Genomic DNA, 26058 nt, shown 5'->3' with positions numbered 1-26058 from the left:
ACATGCTATTCAGTAAGTGTTAGTTACTCTTGGCTAATTATCGCAAACGAAACCGGGATAAGCCCTGGCAAGATGAAGTAGTTGCCTCGTGTTCAGTCCGAAATCTAGAGGTATTCACAACATCTTTTAATTAAACTCTTATATCTAATGATCTCTTCGAACAGAACCATAAAAGAGGTGGAAGAACGCGTGCTCAGCGAAGAAAAAGAAAAACTCACGAAATCAAATGATGCTGGTGGGTAAGGAGGAAAGTCACCTTAAAATAACTTTAGGCGGCGAACATGCTGTAATGACAAGAATCACACAGAAAACTTGTAACTCTGGGTTCTGTTTTTGATGTTATTACTGAAGTGGTTGGACATCTGGATCAGTTCATTTTACACTGTTGGTTAATTGTATGAAACAAGTCTGACGGGTTTTACAGGTATGGATTATGATTTGCCGATAGGTTTAGCTGAGAAAGGAACGAAGTCAATGCGAACACGAAGTTCGGAGGAAATCATACAGAGCCCATGTCCTCTTTCAAAGCCCTTGCTTCGCGTTTGAAGACGAAATTTCCGTCTTGCTGTACCTTTGTGGGAACGAGGATGATGGAGTCCTTTCGGACGTTCGTGTCAGTAGTAGAAACTATCGAATCGAGCCTCATGATTATATGATGTCAACCAACAATTACTTATTTATCAGAAACCTTGTCTTTTTGAGGCGTTTTACTGACCTTGTTGGATTATTTCAGTTTTTTAATCTATTTAAAATTTAACAAGGAATTTAAAAGCTGTCAGCAACATCACAAATGTTGTTTTAATGTTCTTAACTCAAACTAATGGGGTATAATAAAAGTTAGCAATACTTAACCGTTACCATTCTCATTATTATAAAGTCAGTAAAACACTTACACGTTACACGGGCAAGATATCTAAAATTCCTTGAATGTCTTGGATAGGCTACCCTCCATCAATTGCGATTACTGTTTCTTTTTTAGTGAAATACCACCTATTCTAAATTGAATTGAATCAGTAAAGAACAAGCCGAAAAGTTTCTAAATATCTATACATATATACAATCGTTAGCACTTAACTGAAAGGACTACGCCTAGAAAGAATCTTCCCGGCTAGGATCTCTGGAAATAGCCAGACTCACTTGTCCAGAACAACGGCACTTTCTTTAAACCACACCTATTTACACCATTACGAAGAAACTAAAACGGTCCAGTGAAGTGAAACTTGACCTAGTACGTTCATTATAAAAATGATAGCAACCATCATTTAAATTTTCAGCTCTTGTTTTCAAGTCTGATTCAGTTAATGACTGAATGTTTTATGTGACTGATGCATGATCATAACAGACTCAAATTCGACAAAAATGGAGATGTCAGTGACGGAGAAAGAATGTTCCATAACTACCTACATTTTAAACTAAGACGATTGCTTAAGAGGAGACGTCAGGCAGAAGTGACTGTATCATCATTCTTGCGGAACTTCTAGGTAGTACTGCCTTGGTACACTTGAAGACACTCAGAACTGGACAAGATTACACGGTTCACATCAAGAGATTCTCTGTCAGAGTTTGTTACTGGATTTTAGGAGTTCCCTTGCATGGCTCCCTATAGATGCCTCTTTACTTCTTCCAATTCGTTCCTGGTCCTGTGCGAGGAAAGGCACATCAACCAAAAGCTCGAAAATTTTAATGCTTAACCCTTTAACTCCCCGAAGTGATTAACATGTAACTTCTCCCAATAATATCCACACATTGTCCAGCAAACAAGTAATGAGAATGCTCAAACTTATCAGCTAGAAGTTATTTTGCTCTAACACCAAATTCTTGTAACTAATCCACAAGGAAATATGAAGCCGCCAGAAAGGAGAATTGACAATGAGATCTTAGTAGTTGAAGAATTAAGGAGGTGGATGAAGGTGTTAATGTTTAATTCATCAACACCTGCATGCCTAAAGGATCCCTAATGAAACGCAAAATTTATAGTGATAGACAGTTGTTTACCTTGTAAGAGCGTCGTTTCCCTCATCCAATATTTTCTTTTGTATGGCTTCGCATCTTTCAAGACAATCCTTGGCTGGTCCGAATTCTTCCTTCATTTTATGAACCATCGCAAGATCAAAAAACGACTTGGCTGTGTCTCGATGGTCATTCAGTAACTCGAGCCGAATCTCCAACGCTTCTTTCGAATATCGTTCTGCATCGTTGTACTTTCTCAGGGCATAATAATTGTTTGACAGATTGTTGAGGATAGTTGCAGTGAAAGGATGTTCACCCAGTGTTCTTCTGTAAATGGGTAGCGTCTGTTCTTCTCTGACCTTGATTGCCTGCTCATGATTTTCCTCGAGCGAAAGGATCACTAACAAGGAAATCAAAGTTTTATCACTGAATATGTAAAGATGCTTATCCTTCAAGAAGTGATAAAATAATACAATAATTCCAATTCAGTCATTTTCGGCTGACCATGAAGATATAAAGAGAGGTAGTAAAAGTGATATTAGTTTGCTTAAAGAAAGGATTTTTGAAGCAGCCGTAAACCCCTTTAAAGTAGTATACATTATAATTCGAGTGAAGGATTTCGTTTATCTAGTAGTTGATTACAAACATTATCAAGACACTTTTCAATGCAATTCACTTTCTCAATGTTCTAAGCATCCTTTCAAGGTCCAGACTAAATGAATGACGGCTATTCAGTTGAATCTTGACTAATGAGAGGCTAGAATCATAATGGTGGATTTGGATGCTTCTCTTGCTTTTTTTCGCTCAGAGCACAGGCCACAATTTGTACATCATTTTCAATCGCGAATCTTTTATCATCGATTTTGAAGATTCATACTTAAACAAATGCTCAATATAACCTTAAAATACGATCTCACAAACTGCCTTGCAAAATGTATGATCATTGTGCTCGCAAATTAATTTGGTACTTAATCATTCTGTACACTTACCTCCCTGATCATTAAACGTTGCACCGAGCATAACGATGTCATTCTCTCCTTGAGCCCATCGAATGTTGATTGCCTGTTGGACTTTTTCATTTGCCTCCTCAAAATAGCCTTCTTTGGCGAGACATCGACCAAGTTTGGCAAGGCACTGAGCTCGGCTGTTACCGGTTCTAACTCCAAGATTATCCTGGATTTGGTCAGCCCTCGTGAAGTATTCTTTGGCTCTTTCAGCGGCGGAAGCACACAGACCAATTGGAGGACAGGAGCAGCTGAATACTTCTTTCATCCCCAAGGATGTGAGGCAATCGCTCAGTCTCGTCTGATCTTCCATCTGCTCGCATCTCGTTCGTAAAGATTCAAAGGCAAATTTAAATTTGGCCTTTGCCATCATCTTTGCCAGTAGCTCCGCCACGTTGTTGAAAACATCAATGCACTTTCCTGTTTGCTCTTCATCCATTTGACCATTTCTGCACCATTCAACGAGCTGCATGACATTTGCCTCATCTTTCTGAAAGGCTGCAATAGCTTCTGACGCGTTCTGGCTCAGGAACATTTTAAAGATGTCTTCCAGAAAGGTTAAAAAATGAAGGATAAACGCCCTCCGAGCATCTAAGATCACTTCACAAAACTCCTGCTCCATTGCTTTAGTTTCACAATAATCACGAATTACTCGAAGGAGGGTATAGGAGCATTCATCTCCAATAATGTGTTCTTCTAAAAGTGATCGCTTGGACAGTTCCAGTCCACATCGTCTGAGTTGAGACGCACTCATCTCCGTTGATTGAAATATTTTCATCGCTTCAGACAAAGAAAAACGCCCTCTGAGTAATGCAAATCTGATAAGGGCACACTTTTCTATCGAAACAAGCCTTTCGAAGCAATGATCGATACAAACGTCGATCTTTTTATCCGCTGATACCGTTTGAATCTTTGCCAAGAAATCGAATTTTTCTTGAGGCGTAGAAGAGTTCATCTCTTCCAAGAGACTTCGCAGGTTACGGTGGGAGGAGGCTAGGGTGTAAAGGATCAAGGGAATACCGCTGCAAATCTCTGACAAGTCATGTGCTTGGGTTGTATCGACTTGCCCATCCTTCCACACTTTTCTCAAAAGGTTAATGGATTCTTCTGGCGTAAAAGACGACAGATGAAGTATTTCTAGACCTGCTTCCGGAAAACAAACTTTCTCTGAGGATGTGACGAGAAGCTTGACTTTGCTTGCAACCATTAAAATTTCATTGATAAGATTCTTAATCTTCGATCCTTCCTCAGATGGGCACTTCTGCTGGAGTGACAATTCATTTCCAGGGAGCTGCATTTTGTCATCCAAATAAAGTATAAGTTCAAGATTATCCAATACCAAAATCGTGTAAAAATCTTGGCTTTTCAAGCGATTTTTCAGCTCAGCTATTGGATTCTCCACAGGAAAGTGATATACTTGCTGAAGAACCTCCTTTGCAAAATCATCAAATAGTTTTATGTTTCTGCAGTTGACATAGATCACCACGGTACGTACATCAGAATTCAGTATGTCGTTTGCCACTTTAATCGCCACGGTCGTCTTCCCCATGCCAGTGGCACCATGTATGAGAAGGCATCTGCAATCGTGCAGTGGAGAAAGATATTCTCTGATTTTTATGCATTCTGTTTCGCGATTGACGAAATGCGGTACCGTTCGGGGAAGAAGAGACAAATTTCTATAGATTCCTGTAAATAAATGCAAAATTTTGCAGTGGAAGATGTATTGAACCTAACAGATACATACGGCAATTTCCATAAACAGAAAATGGTGGATAAAAGAAACAGTATCAGAAGGAGAAAATACCTGCTAAAGTTTCCTCAACTGGTTTTTGTGACCCACCTGAAACCAGAAACCAGCTGAGATGTTATGTCATTAATTAAAGCAACAGCTACTCAAGTTGTCTTCCTATTCTCTCACTGCAGATTCTCGTTATTCCTCCTAAAACTTATCTTAGCTTTATTATTATTATTATTATTATTATTATTATTATTATTATATACTCTCATCCTTCCCTTTTCACATCCATTTTCTAAGGTGTCACCTTCTTTTCTCATTTTGTTTTCTAGCCAGCCGCCACTTGGAAGCCCGCACATCTTTTGCCGGCTACCTCTATCCTTGGACATTGTATGTACCAGCCACATCAGAGTATATAATTCAGCAACTAAGTTATTGCCAGTTTTACTTGTTAAAAAAATATCTTAACATAGAAAATGACAGACAATGACCTGAAGGTTCCAGGGTTCCTGGATTACTTTCTTGAAATGGCGGTGGTGTTGCAGCACGTGGATGTGGTCGCTCACCCATCTGTGGGAGCAAGTTTTGAGTTCTTAATGAGGTATACCAGGTTATGCATGTAGTTTTATTTTATTTCCATAAAAAGCTGAGTAGGGGCCTTGGGATGAGGCCTGTTGCCCATGTTATATCTAAGACACTCCTCTAAGCGTACGAAACGAAAACTGGATAAGAAGTCTTTCATTTCTCAATTGAGAGTTTTAGATGAACAACATTCAGATAAACCACATGGAAATCACTTTCGCGTCGACTTTCAGTTTTAATGTGATGTCAAATGGTCGAAGGATCTTATCAGAGGCATTTTCATTATTTCAAGCTGTACCATTAACGATTCACTCAAGTTGAGAATTGCCCCGAGGTGAAATGAAATTTGACCACGTTTTTGTGTCTTCGAGACCCGTATGTATCAAGCACGACTGAGGCACTAAGTACCTTAAGCAGTCCAGCCAATGACGGAGAGGAAAAGGTCGATTAAAAAAGGAATCGGTATTTATCTCAATAATTTAGCGAATGGGAGGAGATCTCTACAATCTTCAGCATAACATGTGACATGTGTAAACAACGTTGAGTTCTGAATAGTGTGCTCCCGTTTTCAGACAAGACAAATGTTGGTGAGTGAAAGATGCTGTTTCAGAAGTGTGCAAAGTTTTTTAACACACGTGCGGAGCTTTTGCTCTGCTTTTTCTGCTCGTGAAATCTTTTTTTGTCGCGTTCTTCGCCCTTTCGAGTTTAAAAAAGAAACATAATCAATTCGTGGTCGGTTTCCCTGTTCTCAGACCACGCAAATTTGGTTGACTGTGTATGTTGATATTTTGCCGAGGGCGCTGAGATGTACAAATTGTTAAACGCACGCGCAGAGATTTTTCTCTGCTCGTGAGATATTTTGTTTTGTAGCGTTCTCGTCGACGTCGCCGTCATGGTTTGCTAAAGGTCGTACTGTGACCACAACTGCGCTATTGATATACGTCCATCGGTTATTTTCAAAATTAGCATACTTTCAAGTGGCGATCAAACTCTCATATTCTTTCCAACTCGTAATTGAACGAATGTCAGGTCTTTCAAACTTAAGGCAGAATTCCAACAGTTTCATAAAAATGATAAAACAATAAGTTAACTGTTCGTTTCGCAGTTCTGTCTTAGAAAATAATCATCACTTGGAATCTTAGAGCTACGTTAATTAAACCGGATTAATGGGAAAAAATGACTCCAAAATCAATCGACAGAAGATCTGTAAGGATACCTCAAAAGTTCTTAAAGCAAGCGTAAATGAAATTTAATGGTAACAAACTGACCGTTGATCTGCTTAGACCAAATTGAATGTTAACTATTCACGAAGTTTGGACAAGTCCAGACACGAAAACACAGCATGTTTCGACATGATACTTACACTTAAATGATCATCCCTCAAACTGCCAGATATTTGCCTCGTTTTAAATGAAAAGCAGCTACATAGTGACACAGAAATCGTCCAAAACCTAACCCTGTACGGGTATTTAACATTTAAGTGTAATTTCCACGGATTCTGAGCGAAAGCGGAAATAATAATCCTTCGTGCGTCAACAAATATTGCCATGTCTTATAACTTTGAAATTCCTCTACATTCGATATGAATGTGCTTAGTTGGCTCATTGAAACGTCTCTTGAATAAATTTCTATCATCAACCCCATAGAATACTCAAGCAAATACAAATTATGATTGTGATCGAAATTCGCCGAGTCGAACATAGGCGCACTGATCTTTTAAATTCCAAACGGACCCGGTAAAACCTGTCGGAAACCTCAGAGTAATGTCACCTTCACAGTTAAACCTTAATGTTCTTTTCTTACCTTACTTTCACTGAAGCCAGCTATGTAGAGCTAACTGAGAGGTTGAAAATACGTTGAAGAGTGCTTGTAAATGCATCGCAACTCGACGAACACGGTTCTGATTGATCGCTTCTTCAATCAGAGCTGTAAACTGATCTGATTGATGGAGCCATCAAAGCGTATAAAAGGGCGATAACTCCAAATTGTTTTTTCCTCTCTGGTCAACTCATCTCCCAACTCGCCTTTAAATGGTCTCCTAAACTTAAAAATGAACTGAGGCTTCTTCCATCATGCTTACGGTTCAAACTATAGATAAATTTCATTCAAAGAAGTATACCTGGTTATGCATGCAGTCCTATTTTATTTTCACCCTGTAGGGGTATTTAACATTTAAGTGTAATTTCCGCGGATTCTAAGTGAAAGCGAAAATAATAATCCTTGGTGCGTTAACAAAAGTTGTCATATCTTATAACTTTGAAATTCCTCTACAATCAATATGAACGTGCTTGGCTGGCTCACTGAAACGTCTCTTAACTAAATTTCTATCATCAGCCCTTGAGAGAAGTCAAGCAAATACAAATTACGATTGTGATCGAAATTCGCCGAGTCGAACGTAGGCGCTCTGACCCTTTCAATTCCAAACGGACCCGTTAAAAACCTACCGGAAACCTAATGTCACCTTCACAGTTAAACCTTAAATTTTCTTTTCTTACCTTGTTTTCACTGAACCCTGCAATGTAGCGCTGACTGAGAGGTTGAAAATACGTTGAAGAATGCTTGTAAATGCATCGCAATTCGACGAACACGGTTCTGATTGATGGCTTCCTCAATCAGATCTGTAAACTGATCTTATTGATGGAGCCATCAGAGCATATAAATCTCTTCATTTGATTACTGCAGGGGTTAAGACGTAACTGAAAATGGGCCATAAATCCAATTGTTTTTACCTCTCCGGTCAACTCATCTCCCAACTCGCCTTTAAATTGTCTCCTGAACTTAAAAATAAACTGAGGCTTCTTCCATCATGCTTACGGTTCAAACTATAGATAAATTTTATTCAAGGCCGTATTGGGTTTGGGTCTCTCGTCGTATTTTCAGTATATTTTCCCACGTTTTCAAAAGGAGTCTTGATTATTTCCACTGGCCACCTGGCCTTAGTGTCACTAACTCTAAGACTGCCTTTTTACCCAAAAAATTAAAGAACACTGACTCTTTCAAACACTGATAAATATTGGTCAATATCGATGCATGTGACGCTTTTCTGTTATATTCCGAAAAAGAGAAGCGGAAGCGGCAGAAAGTTTTGAGTTCTCAACGAAGTATAACTAGTTATGCATGCAGTCTTATTTTATTTTCATAAAAAGCTGAGTAGGGGCCTTGGGAATGAGGCCTGGCGCCCGTTTTATTTCTAAGACACCCTTCTAAGCGAGCGGAACGAAAACTAGACAAGTAGTCTTTGATTTGTTAATTGTGAGTGTTAAATGAACAACATTCAGATGTAAATCACTTTGGCGTCGACTTTTCTGTTTGAATGTGTACACCTAGCACGCTGTTAGACCAGCCATGGTAGGAAGATCCCATGAGAGGCATTTTCATTATTTCAAGCTGTGCCAATAACGATTCGCTCAGATTGAAAATTGCCCCGAGGTGAAATAAAATTTGACCACGTTTTTGTGTCTTCGAGACCCATATGTACCACGTACGACTGAGGCACAAAGTAACTTAAGCAGTCCGGTCAACGACGGACAGGAAGAGGTCGATCAAAAAGGGAATCGGTATTTATCTCAATAATTAAGCGAATGGGAGGTGATCTCTACTATCTCTACAATCTCTAACGACGCCAGACCTGGACTTCAGCATAACATGTAACATGTGTAAGCGGCGTTGAGTTTTGAATAGTGTATTCCCGTTGTCAGACAAGACAAATGTTGGTGACTGTAAGATGGTGTTTAAGAGGTGTACAAAGTTTTTAACATACATGCGGAGCTTTTGCTCTGCTTTTTCTGCTCGTGAAATCTTTTGTCTGCCGCGCTCTTCACCCTATTGAGTTTAAAACAGAAACATAAACAACTCGTGGTCGGTTTTCCTGTTCTCTCACCACGCAAATTTGGGTGACTGTGCATGTTGATATTTTGCCGAGGACGCTGAGATGCACAAATTGTTAAACGCACGCGCAGAGCTTTTTCTTTGCTCGTAAAATATTTTGTTTTGTCGCGTTCTCGTCGCCGTCGCCGTCGCCGTCGCCGTCGCTGTCATGGTTTGCTAAGGTCGTGCTGTGACCACAACCGAGCTATTGATTTACTTCCTTCAGGTATTTTCAGAATTAGCATACTTTCAAGGTGCGATGAAACTATCGTATTGTTTCCAACTCGTAATTGAACGAATGTCAATTCTTTCAAGCTAGAGACAGAATTCCAACAGGATCATAAAATAATAAAACAATATACTAACGTTTCTTCTCGTAGTTCCGTCTTAAATAAATAATCAGTACTTGGAATCTTAGAACTACGTTAGTTAAACCGGATTAATGACTCCATCATTATTCTTAAATAAATAATCAGTACTTGGAATCTTAGAACTACGTTAGTTAAACCGTATTAATGACTCCATCATTATTCGACAGAAGATCTGATGGAATACCTCAAAAGTTCTTAAACAAAGCGTAAATGAAGTTTAATGGTAACAGACTGACCGTTGATCTGCATAGACCAAATTGAATGTTAACTATTCACGAATTTTGGACAGCTCCAAACACAACAACACGGCATCTTTCGACATGATACTTATACTTAAATGATCATCTCTCAAACTGCCAGATATTTGCCTCGTTTTAAATGAAAAGTAGCAACATAGTGACACAGAAATCGTCCAAAGACCTAACCCTGTAGGGGTATTTAACATTTAAGAGTAATTTCCACGGATTCTAAGCGAAAGCGGAAATAAAAATCCTTGGTGCGTTGACAAATGTTGTCATGTCTTAGAACTTTGAAATTCCTCTACAATCGATATGAACGTGCTTAGTTGGCTCATTGAAACGTCTCTTGAATAAATTTCTATCATCAGCCCCAGAGAGAGGTCAAGCAAATACAAATTACGATTGTGATCGAAATTCGCCTAGTCGAACGTGAGCGCTCTGACCCTTTCAATTCCAGACGGACCCGGTAAAACCTATCGGAAACCTAATGTCAACTTCACAGTTAAACCTTAAATGTTCTGTCCTTACCTTGTTTTCACCGAACCTTGCTATGTAGAGCTGACTGAGAGGTTGAAAATACGTTGGAGAATGCTCGTAAATGCATCGCAATATACCTTTTTACAGTTCCCTGCGACATATTGGATTAGTTAAACGCGCACACACGATAACGAGGCTGGGGTTGACCAGGTGGTTCTTTCAAACAGCTGATCTGCTGACATTTCACTGCTTTTTGAATAGTGTATTCCCGTTGTCAGACAAGACAAATGTTGGTGACCGAAAGATGGTGTTTAAGAGGTGTACAAAGTTTTTAACACACGTGCGAAGCTTTTGCTCTGCTTTTTCTGCTCGTGAAATCTTTTGTTTGTCGCGTTCTTCACCCTATTGAGTTTAAAACAGGAACATAAACAACTCGTGGTCGGTTTTCCTGTTCTCAGACCACGCAGATTTGGTTGACTGAGTATGTTGATATTTTGCCGAGGGCGCTGAGATGTATAAATTGTGAAACTCACGTGCAGAGCTTTTTCTCTGTACTGTGACCACAACTGTACAATTGATTTACGCCCTTCAGGTAATTTGAGAATGAGCATACTTTCAAGTAGCGATCAAAATCTTATATTCTTTCCAACTCGCAATTGAGCGAATGTCACACCTTTCAAGCTAGAGACAGAATTCCAAGAGATTCATAAAAATGATAAAACAACAAGCTTACTGTACTTTCCATGGTTCCGTCTTAAATAAATAATCAGCACTTCGAATCTTAGAACTACATTAGTTGAACCTGAGCAAGAATGACTCCATAAGTAATCGACAGAGGATCTTTTGGAATACCTTAAAAGTTCTTAAAGCAAGCGTAAATGAAATTTAATGGTAATTCACGAAGTGACTGTTGACCAAATTGAATGTTAACTATTCACGAAGTTTGGACAGGTCCGAACACGACAACACGGCATGTTTCGAAATGTTACTTGCACTTAAATGATCATTCCTCAAACTGCCAGATATTTGCCTCGTTTTAAATGAAAAGCAGCTACATAGTGACACAGAAATCGTCCAAAGACCTCACCCTGTACGGGTATTAAACATTTAAGTGCAATTTCCACGCATTCTGAGTGAAAGCGGAAATTACAGACCTTGGTGCATCAACAAATATTGCCATGTCTCATAACTTGGAATCTTAGAACTACATTAGTTGAACCTGAGCAAGAATGACTCCATAAGTAATCGACAGAGGATCTTTTGGAATACCTTAAAAGTTCTTAAAGCAAGCGTAAATGAAATTTAATGGTAATTAACGAAGTGACCGTTGACCAAATTGAATGTTAACTATTCACGAAGTTTGGACAGGTCCGAACACGACAACACGGCATGTTTCGAAATGTTACTTGCACTTAAATGATCATTCCTCAAACTGCCAGATATTTGCCTCATTTTAAATGAAAAGCAGCTACATAGTGACACAGAAATCGTCCAAAGACCTCACCCTGTACGGGTATTAAACATTTAAGTGCAATTTCCACGCATTCTGAGTGAAAGCGGAAATTACAGACCTTGGTGCGTCAACAAATATTGCCATGTCTCATAACTTTGAAATTCCTCTACAATCGATAAGAATGTGCTTGGTTGGCTCACTGAAACGTCTCTTGAATAAATTTCTATCGTCAATCCCATAGAGTAGTCAAGCAATTACAAATTATGATTGTGATCGAAATTAGCCGAGTCGAACGTTAGTGCACTGATCTTTTAAATTCCAAACGGACCCGGTAAAACCTGTCTGAAACCTCAGAGTAATGTAACTTTTACAGTTAAACCTTAAATGTTCTTTTCTTACCTTGTTTTCACTGAACCCGGTTATGTAGCGTTGACTGAGGTTGAAAATACGACGAAGACTTCTTGTAAATACATCACAGTCCGAAGAACCCGGTTCTGATTGATGGAACCATCAGACCGTTTAAATCTCTTTACTTTATTAATGCTGGGGTTAAATAGGCGATAACTCCAAATTGTTTTTTCCTCTCCGGTCAACTCATCCCCCAACTCGCCTTTAAATGGTCTCCTGAACCTAAAAATGAACCGAGGCGTCTTCCATCATGCTTACGGTCCAAAACTATAGTTAAATTTCATTCAAGGTCGTATCGAGTCTTTCGTCGTATTTTTAGTGTATTTTCCCACGATTTCGAAAAGGGTCTTGATTACTTCCACGGGCCACCTGGCCTTAGTGTCACAAACTCTCAGAATGCCTTTTTACCCAAAAGAACGCCGACTCTTTCAAACATTGATATATATAGGTCTCTAATGACGCATGTGACACTTTTCCGTTATTTTGCGGCAGACAGTTTACTAATAGTGCATGGAAACCTTGATCCCTCTGAGTTGCTGAAGTATCAAAAGAAGGCCCGTGATTCAGTTATTTTAATTGCTTCCACCGCAATTACACCTGATGAAATACTTCAATAAATAGAGTGATTACATCGGTATATGTGGAACCAAGATGATTAGAGAAGAAAATGGATGGAAATCGAGAGTCTGAACTCTTTTTCTTCCCTATTCAGTTATTACTGGACGCTTGTAATTTCAAACTAAAACCGGTTACCCTTTAAAGTTTGCACTCTTAGTTAAGAACACCAAATATTTGGCTAAAACGATATTGCATAGTGTTGAATTTTCTTCTCTTTTACTCCATACGGCAGTACATTGATTGCATTCCGAGGTCAGCCAAATTTCGAAAAGGGTCTTGATTACTTCCACTGGCCATCTGGCGATAGTGTCGCAAACTCTCAGAATGCCTTTTTACCCAAAAGAACGCTTACTCTTCCAAACATTGATATAAATTGGTCTGTAATGATGCATGTGACGTTTTTCTGTAATCTTGCGGCAGATAGTTTACTAATAGTGCATAGAAACCTTGATCCCTAGGGTTTTTCCAAACTAAAACCGGTTACCCCTCAACAGTTTGCACTCATAGTTATGAAATTGGAATATTTGGTTAAAACGATAGTGCATAGAGTTTACTTCTCTTCCCATTTACTCCATACGACAGTACATTGATTGCATTCCGAGGTCAGCCAAAAATGACGTAACATCCAATTTGCTTTGCTTTGTTGAGATTGAAAACAGGTTTGTTTGTACCAATGAACTACGCAGGGGACTACTAAGAGGGGTATGCGATTGGTCTGGTGAAGGATGAGCCTCTCCCTGAGCCCCTCCCTCCCTATATTTCTAACCAGTTCAACTGATCATTCCTACTAAAAACTTTATCTCACCAAACGCTGAAAGTTTACATGTTTCAAATAATATGCAATCACAAATTGTCGCAGCATTGAGCAGCCAATGCTTCAGCCCAGGAATCAAAGGGCATTTAGAGGCAATACAGACAGTGTACAATTCACTTGCTTTTCAACCAAGCAACCAGTCCTCTTCAATGGACCTCATCCACTGAATTTGTTTTTTGCTTCATCTCAGTCGACAGTCGGCCTACTTTTAGTATAATGGCTGAAAGCCATTCCTGTGTCGTTGTTATGAACCAAAATTCACTCCTAGCAAAAAAATATCATACTTTAAACATTTGTGAAAATTTTGAAAGGGGTAACAAGTTTTGAACCTTCGCATCATTAAAAAGAAAGATCAGTCGAAGGTAACAGAACGTAAAGGTTTGCCCAAAGTTAAACGAGAAATAACTCCACACTGTCCTCGAGTTTTCATTTCTGTAGAAAAAACATCATTGATTGTCCCCTGAAGTTTGGCTCTCTAAAGAATATCTTCTGCAGTTTTGAACTTGAGAACTAATAATGAACAACATAAAATGATAACCTAAATCACAGACACCATTGCCCATGATCTTGGCTATATTTTGGGGCAAGGTCGCAAATTGGTAAGTTTAGACATTCGAAATTGTGACAATGTAAAATTAAATTGATTAGGTTCAGAATAAGCAATAAAAAAGTCCAACAAATGCAATATAAAGACGTCAGAATAAACAAAAATTTAAGAAATTTCAATAGTTATAATGTCTCCTCGTTTATAGGGAGTTACATTTGTATCTCATATTTACCGAAGCATGCAAACTCAATGTATCTACAATTGACTAAACCACCAAATGCTCTCATTAAAGTGCTCCATCACAGAATGTTGGCGTCACGTGGAAAGGTAATTATACAGACCCAAAGTAATATCTTGCAATTCAAATGTAAGGAAAACAGTCAAGGCTTTAGCTAAAAAAGATTTAAACATTTCATTTTGTTTCCTACCCAGAACTTTCCCGTTTGCTTTTCAAAACTGTCAAATTGAACGAAAGACAGAAATAAAAGAACTGCTTTTTCGGGGTCATAAAGAGACTTCCTCTCTCCAGAAACAGGCCCCTGTTCTCTCAAGAACATGGGACAAGAGCACTTCTTCCCAACCTCTTTGAAAAGAGTCAGGTGTAGATTGGAACTCTGCATGTGCATGCATTTGTACCAATAGCTATGTTTCTGAGAAGTCTCCCTATTATGTGACGACTATTGTGTCCTCCACGACGATGCAAAAAAAAAAGTAATTTATGATTTAGTACAGCAACTGTCATATCTGATTCCTACGACAGTCATTCTTGTAACATCCTTTTTAATTATCTCCGAGCTTATACAATATTTCAGGGCCTTTTAAGTAAGCTCACTTCTAGGGAGTAATTTTTCCACTCTAAGACTTGAGTGAGGGAAAAATCAATCAACCTTTTCAATCTGGCCAAATTAAAGAACTCTGTAATTAAAAAAAAAAAAAAGAATTTCTTGTGACTAGAAAATAGGGAAAAAATTGAGAATTCCTTCTCAGTTCTTCACATAGTTAATCACAGCTCTGCACATTTTGGAGTACTGGGTGACAAGAATTTGATGAAAAATCTTGCTCCATTCTCGACTTGTTCTAACTATTGTGCAAATGTGATCTAATTGACGGAGCATGTAGACTAAGGGGGTAAGAACGTAGGTGTACTTACAAATGAGAACGCCTATCAAGGAATACCTCTTAAGGGGGGAGGTTACAATTAGGATTTTACATCCTTTTTTTTTTAACAATTTAAATGTGACCCTTAAATAGTACCTCAATAAAACTAAAGTAAGAAATTACAGCATACACCAAAAAGCTAATAATATACAATAATCACATTATTAGAAAGAAATCCACTTATTTTTCATGCAACTAGAGTTATGACAGATAGGATGGGGTGACTGGGGACATGTAACACCTAGCCCAACTCCACCCCTCTTGGTCCCATCCTATCATTGCCTTATCTAGGATTTTGAGATCTTCATTTAGTTCCTCAGCACTCCCTGGTAAACAGCACTGTTGCAATGCAAAGGCGTCCAGTTACAGGGTAGTGGAAATCTCTATACCTGAACAACTCTGATAATTGTTTGCATCTCCAAGAGGCTGCAACTTGTTTACATTCCCTCCCAAACCAAGGCAGTTTTTCGCTTCTCTGAATCCAATACACACCACAATTAATAGATTCCAATGCATATAAGACCTTTTCATGTATTCCGTCATTTTCTTGATGCAAGTTAAATAAGAGTACTAAGCTTGTTCTGTGCCAATACTCCAATTCATTTCATTTTCATCAGTAAGCATTGCAACCAGTCACTCGCTATAGACCAGCAACTGAACAAACCCAGCCAGCAAAATCCACCTTTTTTGACTCAGATATCTTGATGAAGACATGATCCTGGAAGAATAAGACAGAGTAAAAGAGCAGTGGTCTTTAAGGCTTTTTCAACTAGATGATTTTGCTTTGAGGCAACCCTCTTTTATTCTGGAAATCAGTCCCATTTTAAAACCAATGTAGACTCCACTCAACATGAACAAAATAACACATCACTCAACCACCAAATATCTCACCAGCACCAGAGTCAAAAAGAAAGCTACCTTTGTCCAACTTACAGCTAATCTCATAAACAGTACTGGTAAAAAGTATAAGACATAAATTTCTGGATGGGGCTATTAGTGACACTTTTGGTTTTCCACCTTTTTAAAAATAAAGTAGCCTTAACCCTTTAATCTCTAAGAGTGACTAGCATCCAGTTTCACTCCACTGTATCACTCTTGAGGCAAACAATAAGGTCATGATGATAAAAGAAATAATAACCAACTTGAGAGGTTCTTGATTGTTAAATAAATTTTCTCAGTACTATAGGAAATGTACAGATAGCACCATGGAGAAAGTGTATACTGATTTTGGGGCATAAAGGGTTAAGTCCTTCAGTTTCAAATTTGGGCAAAGTAACTGGTTAGATGAAAGACCCAGCAGAGTTTTCAAATGTAGAGGGGAAGTTTATGTTTCTAGGTTGTTCCCTTCTTTGGCAAAATGTTCTACAGTAAAATTGTGTAACCACAAATCTGCCTTATAAGCCCAATCTCTGAATAGGATGCTCACCCATCACCTGTTACCCCTCATACAGGCCATGAATTATTCACTTTTCTGTTTGGAACTCAATGCTGCCTTTACATGCCATACTGAAGGTGAGGTTTGCTGCCATTTCAAAAGGTAAAATCATGATGCTATTGTAAAATTCCTAAGAAAAGTTCCAAGTTTATTTTAAAATAAATGTTTTCCATAGCATACAGAACTTACCATTAACACTTTGAGGTTAGCTCTTTCTGAAGGATTCTTAACAAGACTGAAACAGATTGAAATAGATCACTGTGAGATTTAGCTGTTTTCTAGAATGTCCTGATCTCCAGTGCATCTGGATATACCACAACTTACTCCCCTAAACATTTATGTCCAAGTTTGACAATAACTATGATTCATAACCATCATACGGAAGAGCGTGGGAAACATTGCCTACCATTTGTTGAGAAACTCACGAAACTCTTCTGAAAATTGCTCTGGTGGTAGCTGGGGAGGAGGCTATCCAATAAAGAACAAAAATGTATAACTTCAGTGACAATAATATACCATTCTTCAATAATATACCATAGTTTCTACAAAGATTTTCCCAGCAGTAAAGGAGATGATTACACAATGCAGCAATCCTGAACTTGCTGCAAACTTAACATCAACACAGAAATGCACACTTCTCCAAAGATATTATTAGGAGATCAAACTGATCAACCAATATGTTACTCAAACATTTGGTTAGTCAGAACAATGGAGGGAAGAAAAGCAATTCAACTTGCTTACTCTGTTTACACAAATTTTATGCACATCCTCTAACTAACTCGCAAGATAAATTCCTTAAAAATTGATTCACACGACTTTCATCAGTTTACTGTTAAGACTTTTGGCATCACCTCATTCACAATATAGTCCAGTAATTCAAATATCGCCATTGGCCTTGCATCATTGCTCACACCACTGGGTGGCCTTGTTCCTGGAGGTATTCTCTTCAGATGTGATGGACTTGTGCTTTTTTGGTTTTCTTCAGGTGGTGGAATTGGATACCTTCCAATTGCTATCTCAATCAATGATAATCCAAAACTCCAAATGTCAGATTGAACTGTGTAGTTAGCTCCTTGATGTCTTTCAGGCTGAGAATGTAAAATGTCAAAGATTAATTGCAAATAAGGTGAATCTTCTGTATCTTAAGTTCTCTTTTCATGGCTTATTCTTACTTTTCAGAGTTCATGCACTTGGAAAAAATAATCTCTAAGATTTATTTGATTAGAAGGAAATTTTCTAGGTTACAGAACTTAATCAAACTATGAATGACATACATGTACCATGTATCTCCTTTCAAGTATCAGAAACATCTTTAAGCCTTCCTTATCACACATTTTCCACCTCAGTTTAACTTGTCTGTGGATTGTTTTCTTGTTTTCTTAGCTTCCATGTTGGATTTTAACTGTTACATTTTAACCCTTTCACTCCCAAATTCTCACTGTCAATTCACCTAACAGTGTGCTATACACTTATCATAATTCTAGCTATGAGAATTTGGCCTTGAATCAAACAATATCCCCAGCTGATATTTTCTCTCTCCTTGTCACCTCTTTGGTTGAAATGCTATTGATATGGTAAGGAGAAATTACTCATTGGTCATTCCAAGGAGGTATAAAGGTTAGAAACATGTAATTTCTTTTAGTACATAATACCAAAACTACCATTCACTTACTTAACTTATCAACATATTCTCCTTACCAACATGTAAGATCGTGTGCCAACAAAAGAATTTGCCATTGAGTCAATGAATTACGGTCAACTCGCCGACGGACCAACTCGCCGACGCCAACTCGCCGACGTGTAAAATCGAGTAGAGACGTCGGCGAGTTGGTCGTCAATCCAATACAACTTATTAGAAGTTAAACATACAGAAAAGTAAACGATATTTAGTAAAAAAACACTGATGAGTCATGATGAGTCTTTACGGTGTTGTCGTCGCACAATAACTCGTTCGCGTCTTAAGCTGTTATAGTCATTGGTGATGTTCACCAATGTTCACCAATGTTCACCAATGTTTAAGCTTCTGTTAGATGTTCACCAATGTTCACCAATGTTTTTTTACTAAATATCGTTTACTTTTCTGTATGTTTAACTTCTAATAAGTTGTATTGGATTGACGACCAACTCGCCGACGTCTCTACTCGATTTTATACGTCGGCGAGTTGGCGTCGGCGAGTTGGTCCGTCGGCGAGTTGACTGGTTACCGAGTCAATGAACTGTCTACTGACTATTAAGTCACAGAGCTTGATTTCACTGCGGGAGTTTACTAAAATATTTGAGGGCTTCACATCTGATTAACAAAAAGGAACACTTGTTGTGATGATCACACTACTTTGAGAAAGTTTATGAAGTTGGAGTATTCCACAATTTTACCGGATTACACTATTAAATTTGACAAGACATGCCTAAATTTGTTAGGAGGCAAGAATATGGTTCCACTATGATAGGTAAATCATACTAGGTAAATAATGTTAAAAAATTGGGCTTCATACATTCCAATGATTTCAGCTTTTAGAGGCAGCAATCGCACATGTTCAGAAGTTTCAATAAGAGCTGGTAATCATGAAATTTGCCATCTACTTTACTGTTTTTTCCCTCTACTTCACAACTCACTGACAACCATAAATGTTACAGTTAGTAAGAGATTGTGATGTGGACGGAGAGAGCTCACAGGTATGCAAAACTATCTAGTTGCCCTTGCAAAATGGATTTTTGTGAATTTTCACGGTAAATTCAGACTGGGAATTCCCAACCATAACAACTCTGGTTCTAAAAACCTAGAAATTCCTAGAAATTCCCAGAAATTCCCAGAAATTCCAAGTCTATAGCCACTCAGAGCACTAATGACTTTCCCTGAAAAGCTGTAAATTTAAAAAATTCCTAGGAATTTCTAGGAATGTTTAAGAATTACTGGGAATTTTAAGTAAAAATTTGAGGCTAATGATATAAAATAAATACTTTAAATTAAAAAAAACCCAGCTAAAATTCAAGTATTCAATGAAATTTATTTACAAGCTTCATTAAGGTTTACATGTAAAATATTTTTGATTAATTATTAATATCAACATGTTGTAATATTAGGATGGAATTTGATTTATTTTTCTTTTCTTGAAAACTTCATACGGTTTAATCCTCAATTACAGCTATTCATATAATATAGTCCTAATCATTAAATTTGGTTTGACACAAATTGTGAATAAAATCTGTTGATTCTTTTCCATAAAATACAATATCTTAAATTATATTTGAAAACCAAGCACTCTTGGGAGTGAAGGGGTTAATTACAGTAAAATAAAATTGATTTTTTAATTAAAATCCTGTTGTAACTGTAACAATATATTAGAATGAAGTTATCCTAAACTGCAAACTTAGCTGCTGTTTTTATTTTTTTTCCTTGGGCTCACAGTGAGTTGGCCTTGAATGAGGTTGTCTACAAGAAGCTTGATCATTTTGTATCTGGATTCCATAACATCTGAATTTGAAAAAAAAAATCAACATATATATTTAAAGCTCAGACCAGGTCTTTAAGATATCTATAAGGAAAAGGGCATTCATTGGATTCTCAAATTGAGAAATCTCTTTTATATTGAATTACTTTTATATTGGAGTTAGTACATCTCTCCCATAGATTTTATTAAAAGAGGGCTGAATAAAATATTTTGTTTTTACCAAGGAGGGCTTCTTTATGTAATAAGGTTTGTTTAATAACAGTTCCTATTATGAATCTGGAGTGTTCCCAAACGTGACTAAAGGAATCTTGAAACCTTACTGATAGATTTATTTCATTGTAAAGCATAAGCTTAAGAAACTGCGGCATGCAAGTGACCGATTCGATTCTCAGAATTATTCTAGTTTCAGTTGCGCCGAGCGTTATGTAAGCTTAATTCAACCCGTTACATCTATTCTTTTATAAGATTTTGATCACGTAACGAATATCCTTATTTTTTACTCACCACGAACTTTCAAAATCGTAGCTTTACAGATGGCCACTCGACCATTATTTGTACCAGTCAGTATGTCAACTGTTGTCCCTTCTTTTAACTCCACGGCGCCAACGATTTTCTTTTCTTTTACAACACTCACGCTGTTCGCGTTTTCCCATTGAACCACAATAAAACCTATCTTTACAAATGTTATATTAAGCGAAACAGTTGAGAAAAGTGATCAACCGATGAAAAGTACATTCAAAGATGAGCGCCAAATGGAATCTTCTTTGTTTCCGACACGGGCATGATCACGTGGATCTTTTAGGACTTGTCATTGGCTAGCAAAGTGAATCCGCTGGCATGCCGATTGCAGTGTTAATTAAAGTGCACAACTTTGTTCTGACTTCTCCGACCGGTTCTACGCTTCTAGACGATAGATACCTTGGTGATATAAATAATGATGTGAGCTCACTCTATGTAAAAATAATCGACAAGAATGGATTGCACTACAAATGCACGATTTGTGGCAGAAAGTTGTCGAGGAAACAAAGACTCGAAACTCACTTGAGCTGTGTTCATGGCAAAGGTGAGAAATAACACAAGCCAATCACAATTTTGAATGCGATTACAAATCGTCTTTTACCCTCATATTTATAAAAGAAGGATACCACATTAGGAAGTATAAGAGATACATAGATGATCCCAGTGCGTCTTACAAAGGAGAAACATTTGTACAAGAGACAGATGTAACTATATGCGATTACAGAGGCGCGTTGGAACTCTGGTCCACAAATAGTTGTGCACTGTCCAAAGTATAAAACAATTTTGTTGATAGCTGATAGACAGAGAAGAACAACAAGTAAATTTTAGAGCTGTTATCATTGAAGTGTGACTTGCACTTTTCATTTGTATATAAAGAAGGACTTGTATTTTGCACCAAAAATAAAAAGATGTAATATTTTTTGGGAGATCCAGTGATGGTGACATATAAGACATTAAGTTATGAAAGGAAACTTGGTTTGTACTTCTCGCTACTAACAAGTCTTGTTTTAAAAATATTTTCAGATCAGAGTTTCAAATAAAGTAAACTGAAGACGTCATTTAAAAGGTGTTTTTTCTCAAAGGGAACATTGACTACCTCTGTCTTGTCTGCATGCCAAATGTTTGCAAAGTGTGTGGATGATCCACAAGTATTGGAACTCTTACAAAAATGTTTTGTAAGAATAAAATCAGCAAAACAGATTACAGCAATCAGTCACAAAAACAGAGCAAAAAAACTGAAAAAAAAACAGCAACAACAATCATGAAGAAAGAAAAAAATAATGTCAACAAAAAATAAAAATGTCAGCAAAAAGTCTCTGACAGTGTTTGAGGCAACTGAGCTTGACTGTTCCAAGGTTTTTTAACAAAGGCAACCAGTAATGTAGGTTAGGGAAGTAACTTAAGTTCATAACTAACAAAGTTCTTTTAGTGTAGATAACAATGTAATTATTGTGGAAGTTGTGTACCAAGAAACAGCTAATGAATGTTTGATGATTTTGGCACATCAGTGAACATGAGACATTTTGCATCACAATAAAGATATTTTATGATCATGGAATCCAAGAATCCTTTGAGGTTAGAAAGCAAATCTGTGATATGAGTACATTGGGTTAATTGACAATTCCATTTAACATAATTGACTATTCCATTTAACATAATTGACTACTGGTTCATGAGAAAATCCATATTAATGTAGAGATTTACTAAAACTTAGTTTGAATAATAAATTTCATGATCTTTAAGTTATAAACATATACATGTATGTATATCTCTTGGTAAATTTTGTATAGCATACCTTTTATTGAGCCAAAGTTTTAAGCATATGAAATTACTCTTTTTGTTAAAACCTTCACATTCAAGGTATTGAAAATTTCTTAGAATTTATGTGGATCTCAGGGTATTTAAATTGCCTCAAATTCAATTCCCAGAAATTCCCAAGAATTCCACCCTTCTTAAATTATAGGTAGTTTGTATAGCTGAGAATTCCTAGGAATTCCAAGTCTTCACAAAACTGGAGTCTTCCTTTCCCAGAAATTCCCAGTAACTCCAAGCTTTTTAAATCAGAGCTTATTTGCATAGTTGGGAATTCTTGAGAATTCCTAGGAATTCCTAGGAATTCCCAGAAAACTGGGAATTCAGTTTGCAAGGGTCATTTGCATAATTGGGAATTTTTGAGAATTCCTAGGAATTCCCAGAAAACCAGGAATTCAGTTCGCAAGGGTGTACAAATGATAAATACATTTATTTAATCAATTGTCTCACAACTTTAGGTCACTATCAATAATGAAGGGAAAGCTATCATGGAAGGCATGCAATATCTCAACTGCTTTGATTCACATCTTTGTCAAGAAATGAGTTGGATGGTTGCCCATTGCAATCTACAGTCCAATTTGTATTAAGTGGTCACCCATAGGGAATGGTGGAGGGACTGTTCAATAAAGGTGACCAGCAAATGACTTGCATGATGTTCGCACATAATATTTTCCTAACAATCCAAAGAAGAAAGATAATTTTTAATATCCTTTGGACATTTTAACTTAAGGTGCTAACATTGATTTTGGAAGATAAACACAGAATGAATGAAATGAATTGAAAGGTTACTCTGAGTTTTATTTGTGTGGTTCTGCTTTAAGTGACTGTTCAAACAGGCTGTTGGGCCTGTCTGTATTTCAGGCTTGAGGTGAAAATTACAGCAATTCATGGGAAAAGATTTTGGGACTTAAACTACCAACAGCTTAATACAGGGTGATTGCTTAATATGGTGCTGCTTAATACAGGTTTGACTGAATGTAGCAGAAGCATCAAACAATCCTTCTCAAAAGTAGTAAAGCATAATCATTCAACCTCATCACTGAAAAAAACTTGCAGTATGGTAATAAATCCATTACACTCTTAATTAAGAAGTACCGGTAAACAAAAACAATCACATGTTAATCATTCACTTATCTTATATAATTATATCATTGGCTAAATCTATATATTATTATTAAATAGATGTACAATGCATTAATAATATTATTAAATAGATGTACACTGCAGCACTCATTAGTAAGAGGATGTTGCCTTCTGGATGGAACAAGCAATTTTGTACCAATAACAATTTACCATGGTTACAACACCTACCTCTGTGTATATTGTGGTTATCTCTAAGGTAGCTTAAACCTTTAAAATCTGTAAGAGAACAATTTTCATACAACTGACACCTGGGTAAGAAACATATTTCACAACCCAAAAATTGATCTTAGAGCCCTGCATATGCAAAGTCTTGTTTGAACAGAAATTTATAGCCAGACAAGTACAATACATAGAGAGCAACATGTCTAACTATTCCACAGAAAGGAGGATTACCTTTTGAGCATGTGGTTTTCCTTGCTCTCTCTGCACAGTGCAAGACAACCTAAATTTGAATCCAATCCCATAAATAAAGCTGGATTTTACATCTTTCTTTTCTTTTATCAGCCTTGATGGCTGCAGCATAATTTTGGACGTAAAATTCCCCTTTCCCAAAATTCAAGGTTTTTCTTATCCTTGAGGTAATACTGTGTACATTAATCCTGGACTACACATAGGTAATTGTCCTACTATCTGCTCTACATAATATATGTAAAATATAAACTAGTTCTTACCGCAATTGTGATAACTCACAAAATATCCTCATGTACTAGATCAGCCTTTTTCAATATTTGATCCAGGGAGCCACCATCCTGAATACGAAATCAATAAGATAATTATTTCATCTCATCAACACTTTCACTTCCAAGAGAAAAATATTGGCAACAAACTCAGTGGGTCTGCCACCATGCAAAAGTTGCGCTACGTTCTTCTGAAGTCTCAACGTGATCTTGTTTATACAGCACCAGGATTGTTTAAAGAATGAAGAGACTTTGACATCAGCCTCCTTTCTCTACTATTAAAAACTCTTTGTCCGACGCAACTACCTCCTCTGTGCAGCGGATGGGATTGTCCCCCAAGTACAGGTGATTTTAGCTCGACTGCAGACATCGTCAGAATTAAGTTTTACCGCAATGATATTATTCATAAGTTTCACAGCGGAGAGTCGAGTGATGCAGAATTTTGTTCCCTCTGGGATGAAATCAAAATAGTCCTTTTACGTATAGCTTCCCATATCAGCGAAGAAACAAAACTTGAATGGGAAGAAGCAATCGACAGGCTGCGGCATGATCCCTTAAACCCAGAGGCTGCAAGAAATGCCGAGGAACTACAGGAAATGTATCAGAAAGACATGATCACAAAAGAAAGTCTTGCATCAGAGTTCGCTCGAGTGGAGGGGCAAATTCAAGACCTGGGGAATCAAAATGAACAGCTTCACGAATTGGTGACAAATCGGGCTGGCTCTTCATCGGCAGAAGGAGGAAGTCAGTTTAAGGAAGAGACTGGCTTACTTTAAGAAATTCAGTGAATATTGAATTACATAGCCTACTTCGCCATTATAAGAGTAAGTTTCTGAAGAAAAAACCGTGCTGCTGTGTCGGTGGGAGAGTATAACAGGGTAATTTAGTTTTATCAACTGAGTTGATAACGTAAATTTGCCACCGTAAAGAGTTTCAAAGCTGACGTTTGGAGCGTTAGCCCTTCGTCAGAGAGAATGACGAGGTTGAAGTGATTACCATGATATTCTGACCAAAGTAATTCTTCTTATCACAGCTCCTCTTCGTATTATCATCGACGTCAGATACATGACAAGCCGCAGCTCTCGAGAGGAAGCTCCAACGACGACGAAATCCTTTCATCCGCAGCCAACTGCTTCAGCCGACGAACCTCCGGCGACTTTGACAATCACAGCTAATCAGCCCATACAAAGAATAGTCTTGGAAATACGTCGACATTACGATCTATCAACAGCTGAGGAAAACAGATTTGTTCAACGTCTCGAGGATGTCGTACTGTTTGATCTCGGGATGGTTCTCAAAAAAGCATGCAAGGGGTTCTGGATGACCCTACCACGATCAGCGAGCTTGAAAGGTTAGTTTACACGGTAACCCTGTACGATGCTTCAGGGCTTGTCTCAAGAGACATACTCTTTCTCATTTCTATTGGTACCACGACAGGCCGCGTCCTTATCTAGCTTGGGAAACATTTTTCAGTGTCTGAAACAAGTCTGCTAAAAACAAAGGAAATTGAATTTACTTGCTTCCGACTTTAGGACCTTACAGCTAAAAAACTAACCCTAAAACCTTTTTGCGTTGTTCACGTCCAGTGTGAGCGAACATAAAACAGTAAAGATCTTACCTTCTGTAAACAAAATTATTATGTCTTTGGTCTCGTGAAATGTTGCAAATTTCCTCAACACTGCCTTTAGGTTTCATTCTTGCAAATTCCAGCTGTAAGAGGCATCATGGTCAAATATGGTTAACGCCTCGATTCCGAATCGAGAGGCCCGAGGTTATGATAATGACAATGACAATCATATC

General features: G+C 37.7%; 2 protein-coding genes across 6 annotated transcripts; both read right to left on the bottom strand.

The window, feature by feature from the left end:
* Positions 1 to 780: 780 nt before the first annotated feature.
* Positions 781 to 12184, bottom strand: LOC136280565 (uncharacterized). Of its 5 annotated transcripts, XM_066166000.1 has the most exons (7): positions 10277 to 10538; positions 9032 to 9093; positions 5181 to 5259; positions 4759 to 4794; positions 2940 to 4640; positions 1996 to 2350; positions 781 to 1640 (listed from the first exon to the last, which is right to left on the bottom strand). In XM_066166000.1, the coding sequence occupies exons 3-7, from the start codon at positions 5257 to 5259 to the stop codon at positions 1601 to 1603; spliced, it is 2211 nt and encodes a 736-aa protein (XP_066022097.1). In that variant the 5' UTR covers positions 9032 to 9093; positions 10277 to 10538; the 3' UTR covers positions 781 to 1600. The 5 variants fall into 5 exon arrangements, with proteins under 5 accessions (XP_066022097.1, XP_066022094.1, XP_066022095.1 ...); XM_066165997.1 differs by lacking the exons at positions 9032 to 9093; positions 10277 to 10538 and adding an exon at positions 12078 to 12184; XM_066165998.1 differs by lacking the exon at positions 9032 to 9093.
* A 2045-nt stretch (positions 12185 to 14229) lies between these two features.
* On the bottom strand, positions 14230 to 18560 carry LOC131779799 (dual specificity mitogen-activated protein kinase kinase 1). The gene is made up of 5 exons (XM_066166101.1): positions 18357 to 18560; positions 17510 to 17746; positions 17065 to 17126; positions 16848 to 16893; positions 14230 to 15941 (listed from the first exon to the last, which is right to left on the bottom strand). Exons 1-5 carry the CDS (start codon positions 18393 to 18395, stop codon positions 15864 to 15866), a joined length of 462 nt encoding a protein of 153 aa, XP_066022198.1. The 5' UTR covers positions 18396 to 18560; the 3' UTR covers positions 14230 to 15863.
* Between the last annotated feature and the right edge of the window lie 7498 nt (positions 18561 to 26058).

Source organism: Pocillopora verrucosa, chromosome 4 (genome assembly GCF_036669915.1).
Source record: "Pocillopora verrucosa isolate sample1 chromosome 4, ASM3666991v2, whole genome shotgun sequence".
Classification (NCBI taxonomy): Eukaryota; Metazoa; Cnidaria; class Anthozoa; order Scleractinia; family Pocilloporidae; genus Pocillopora; species Pocillopora verrucosa.
The sequence above is the reverse complement of the archived record's forward strand: the minus strand, read 5'-3'. Positions and strand labels throughout refer to the sequence as shown.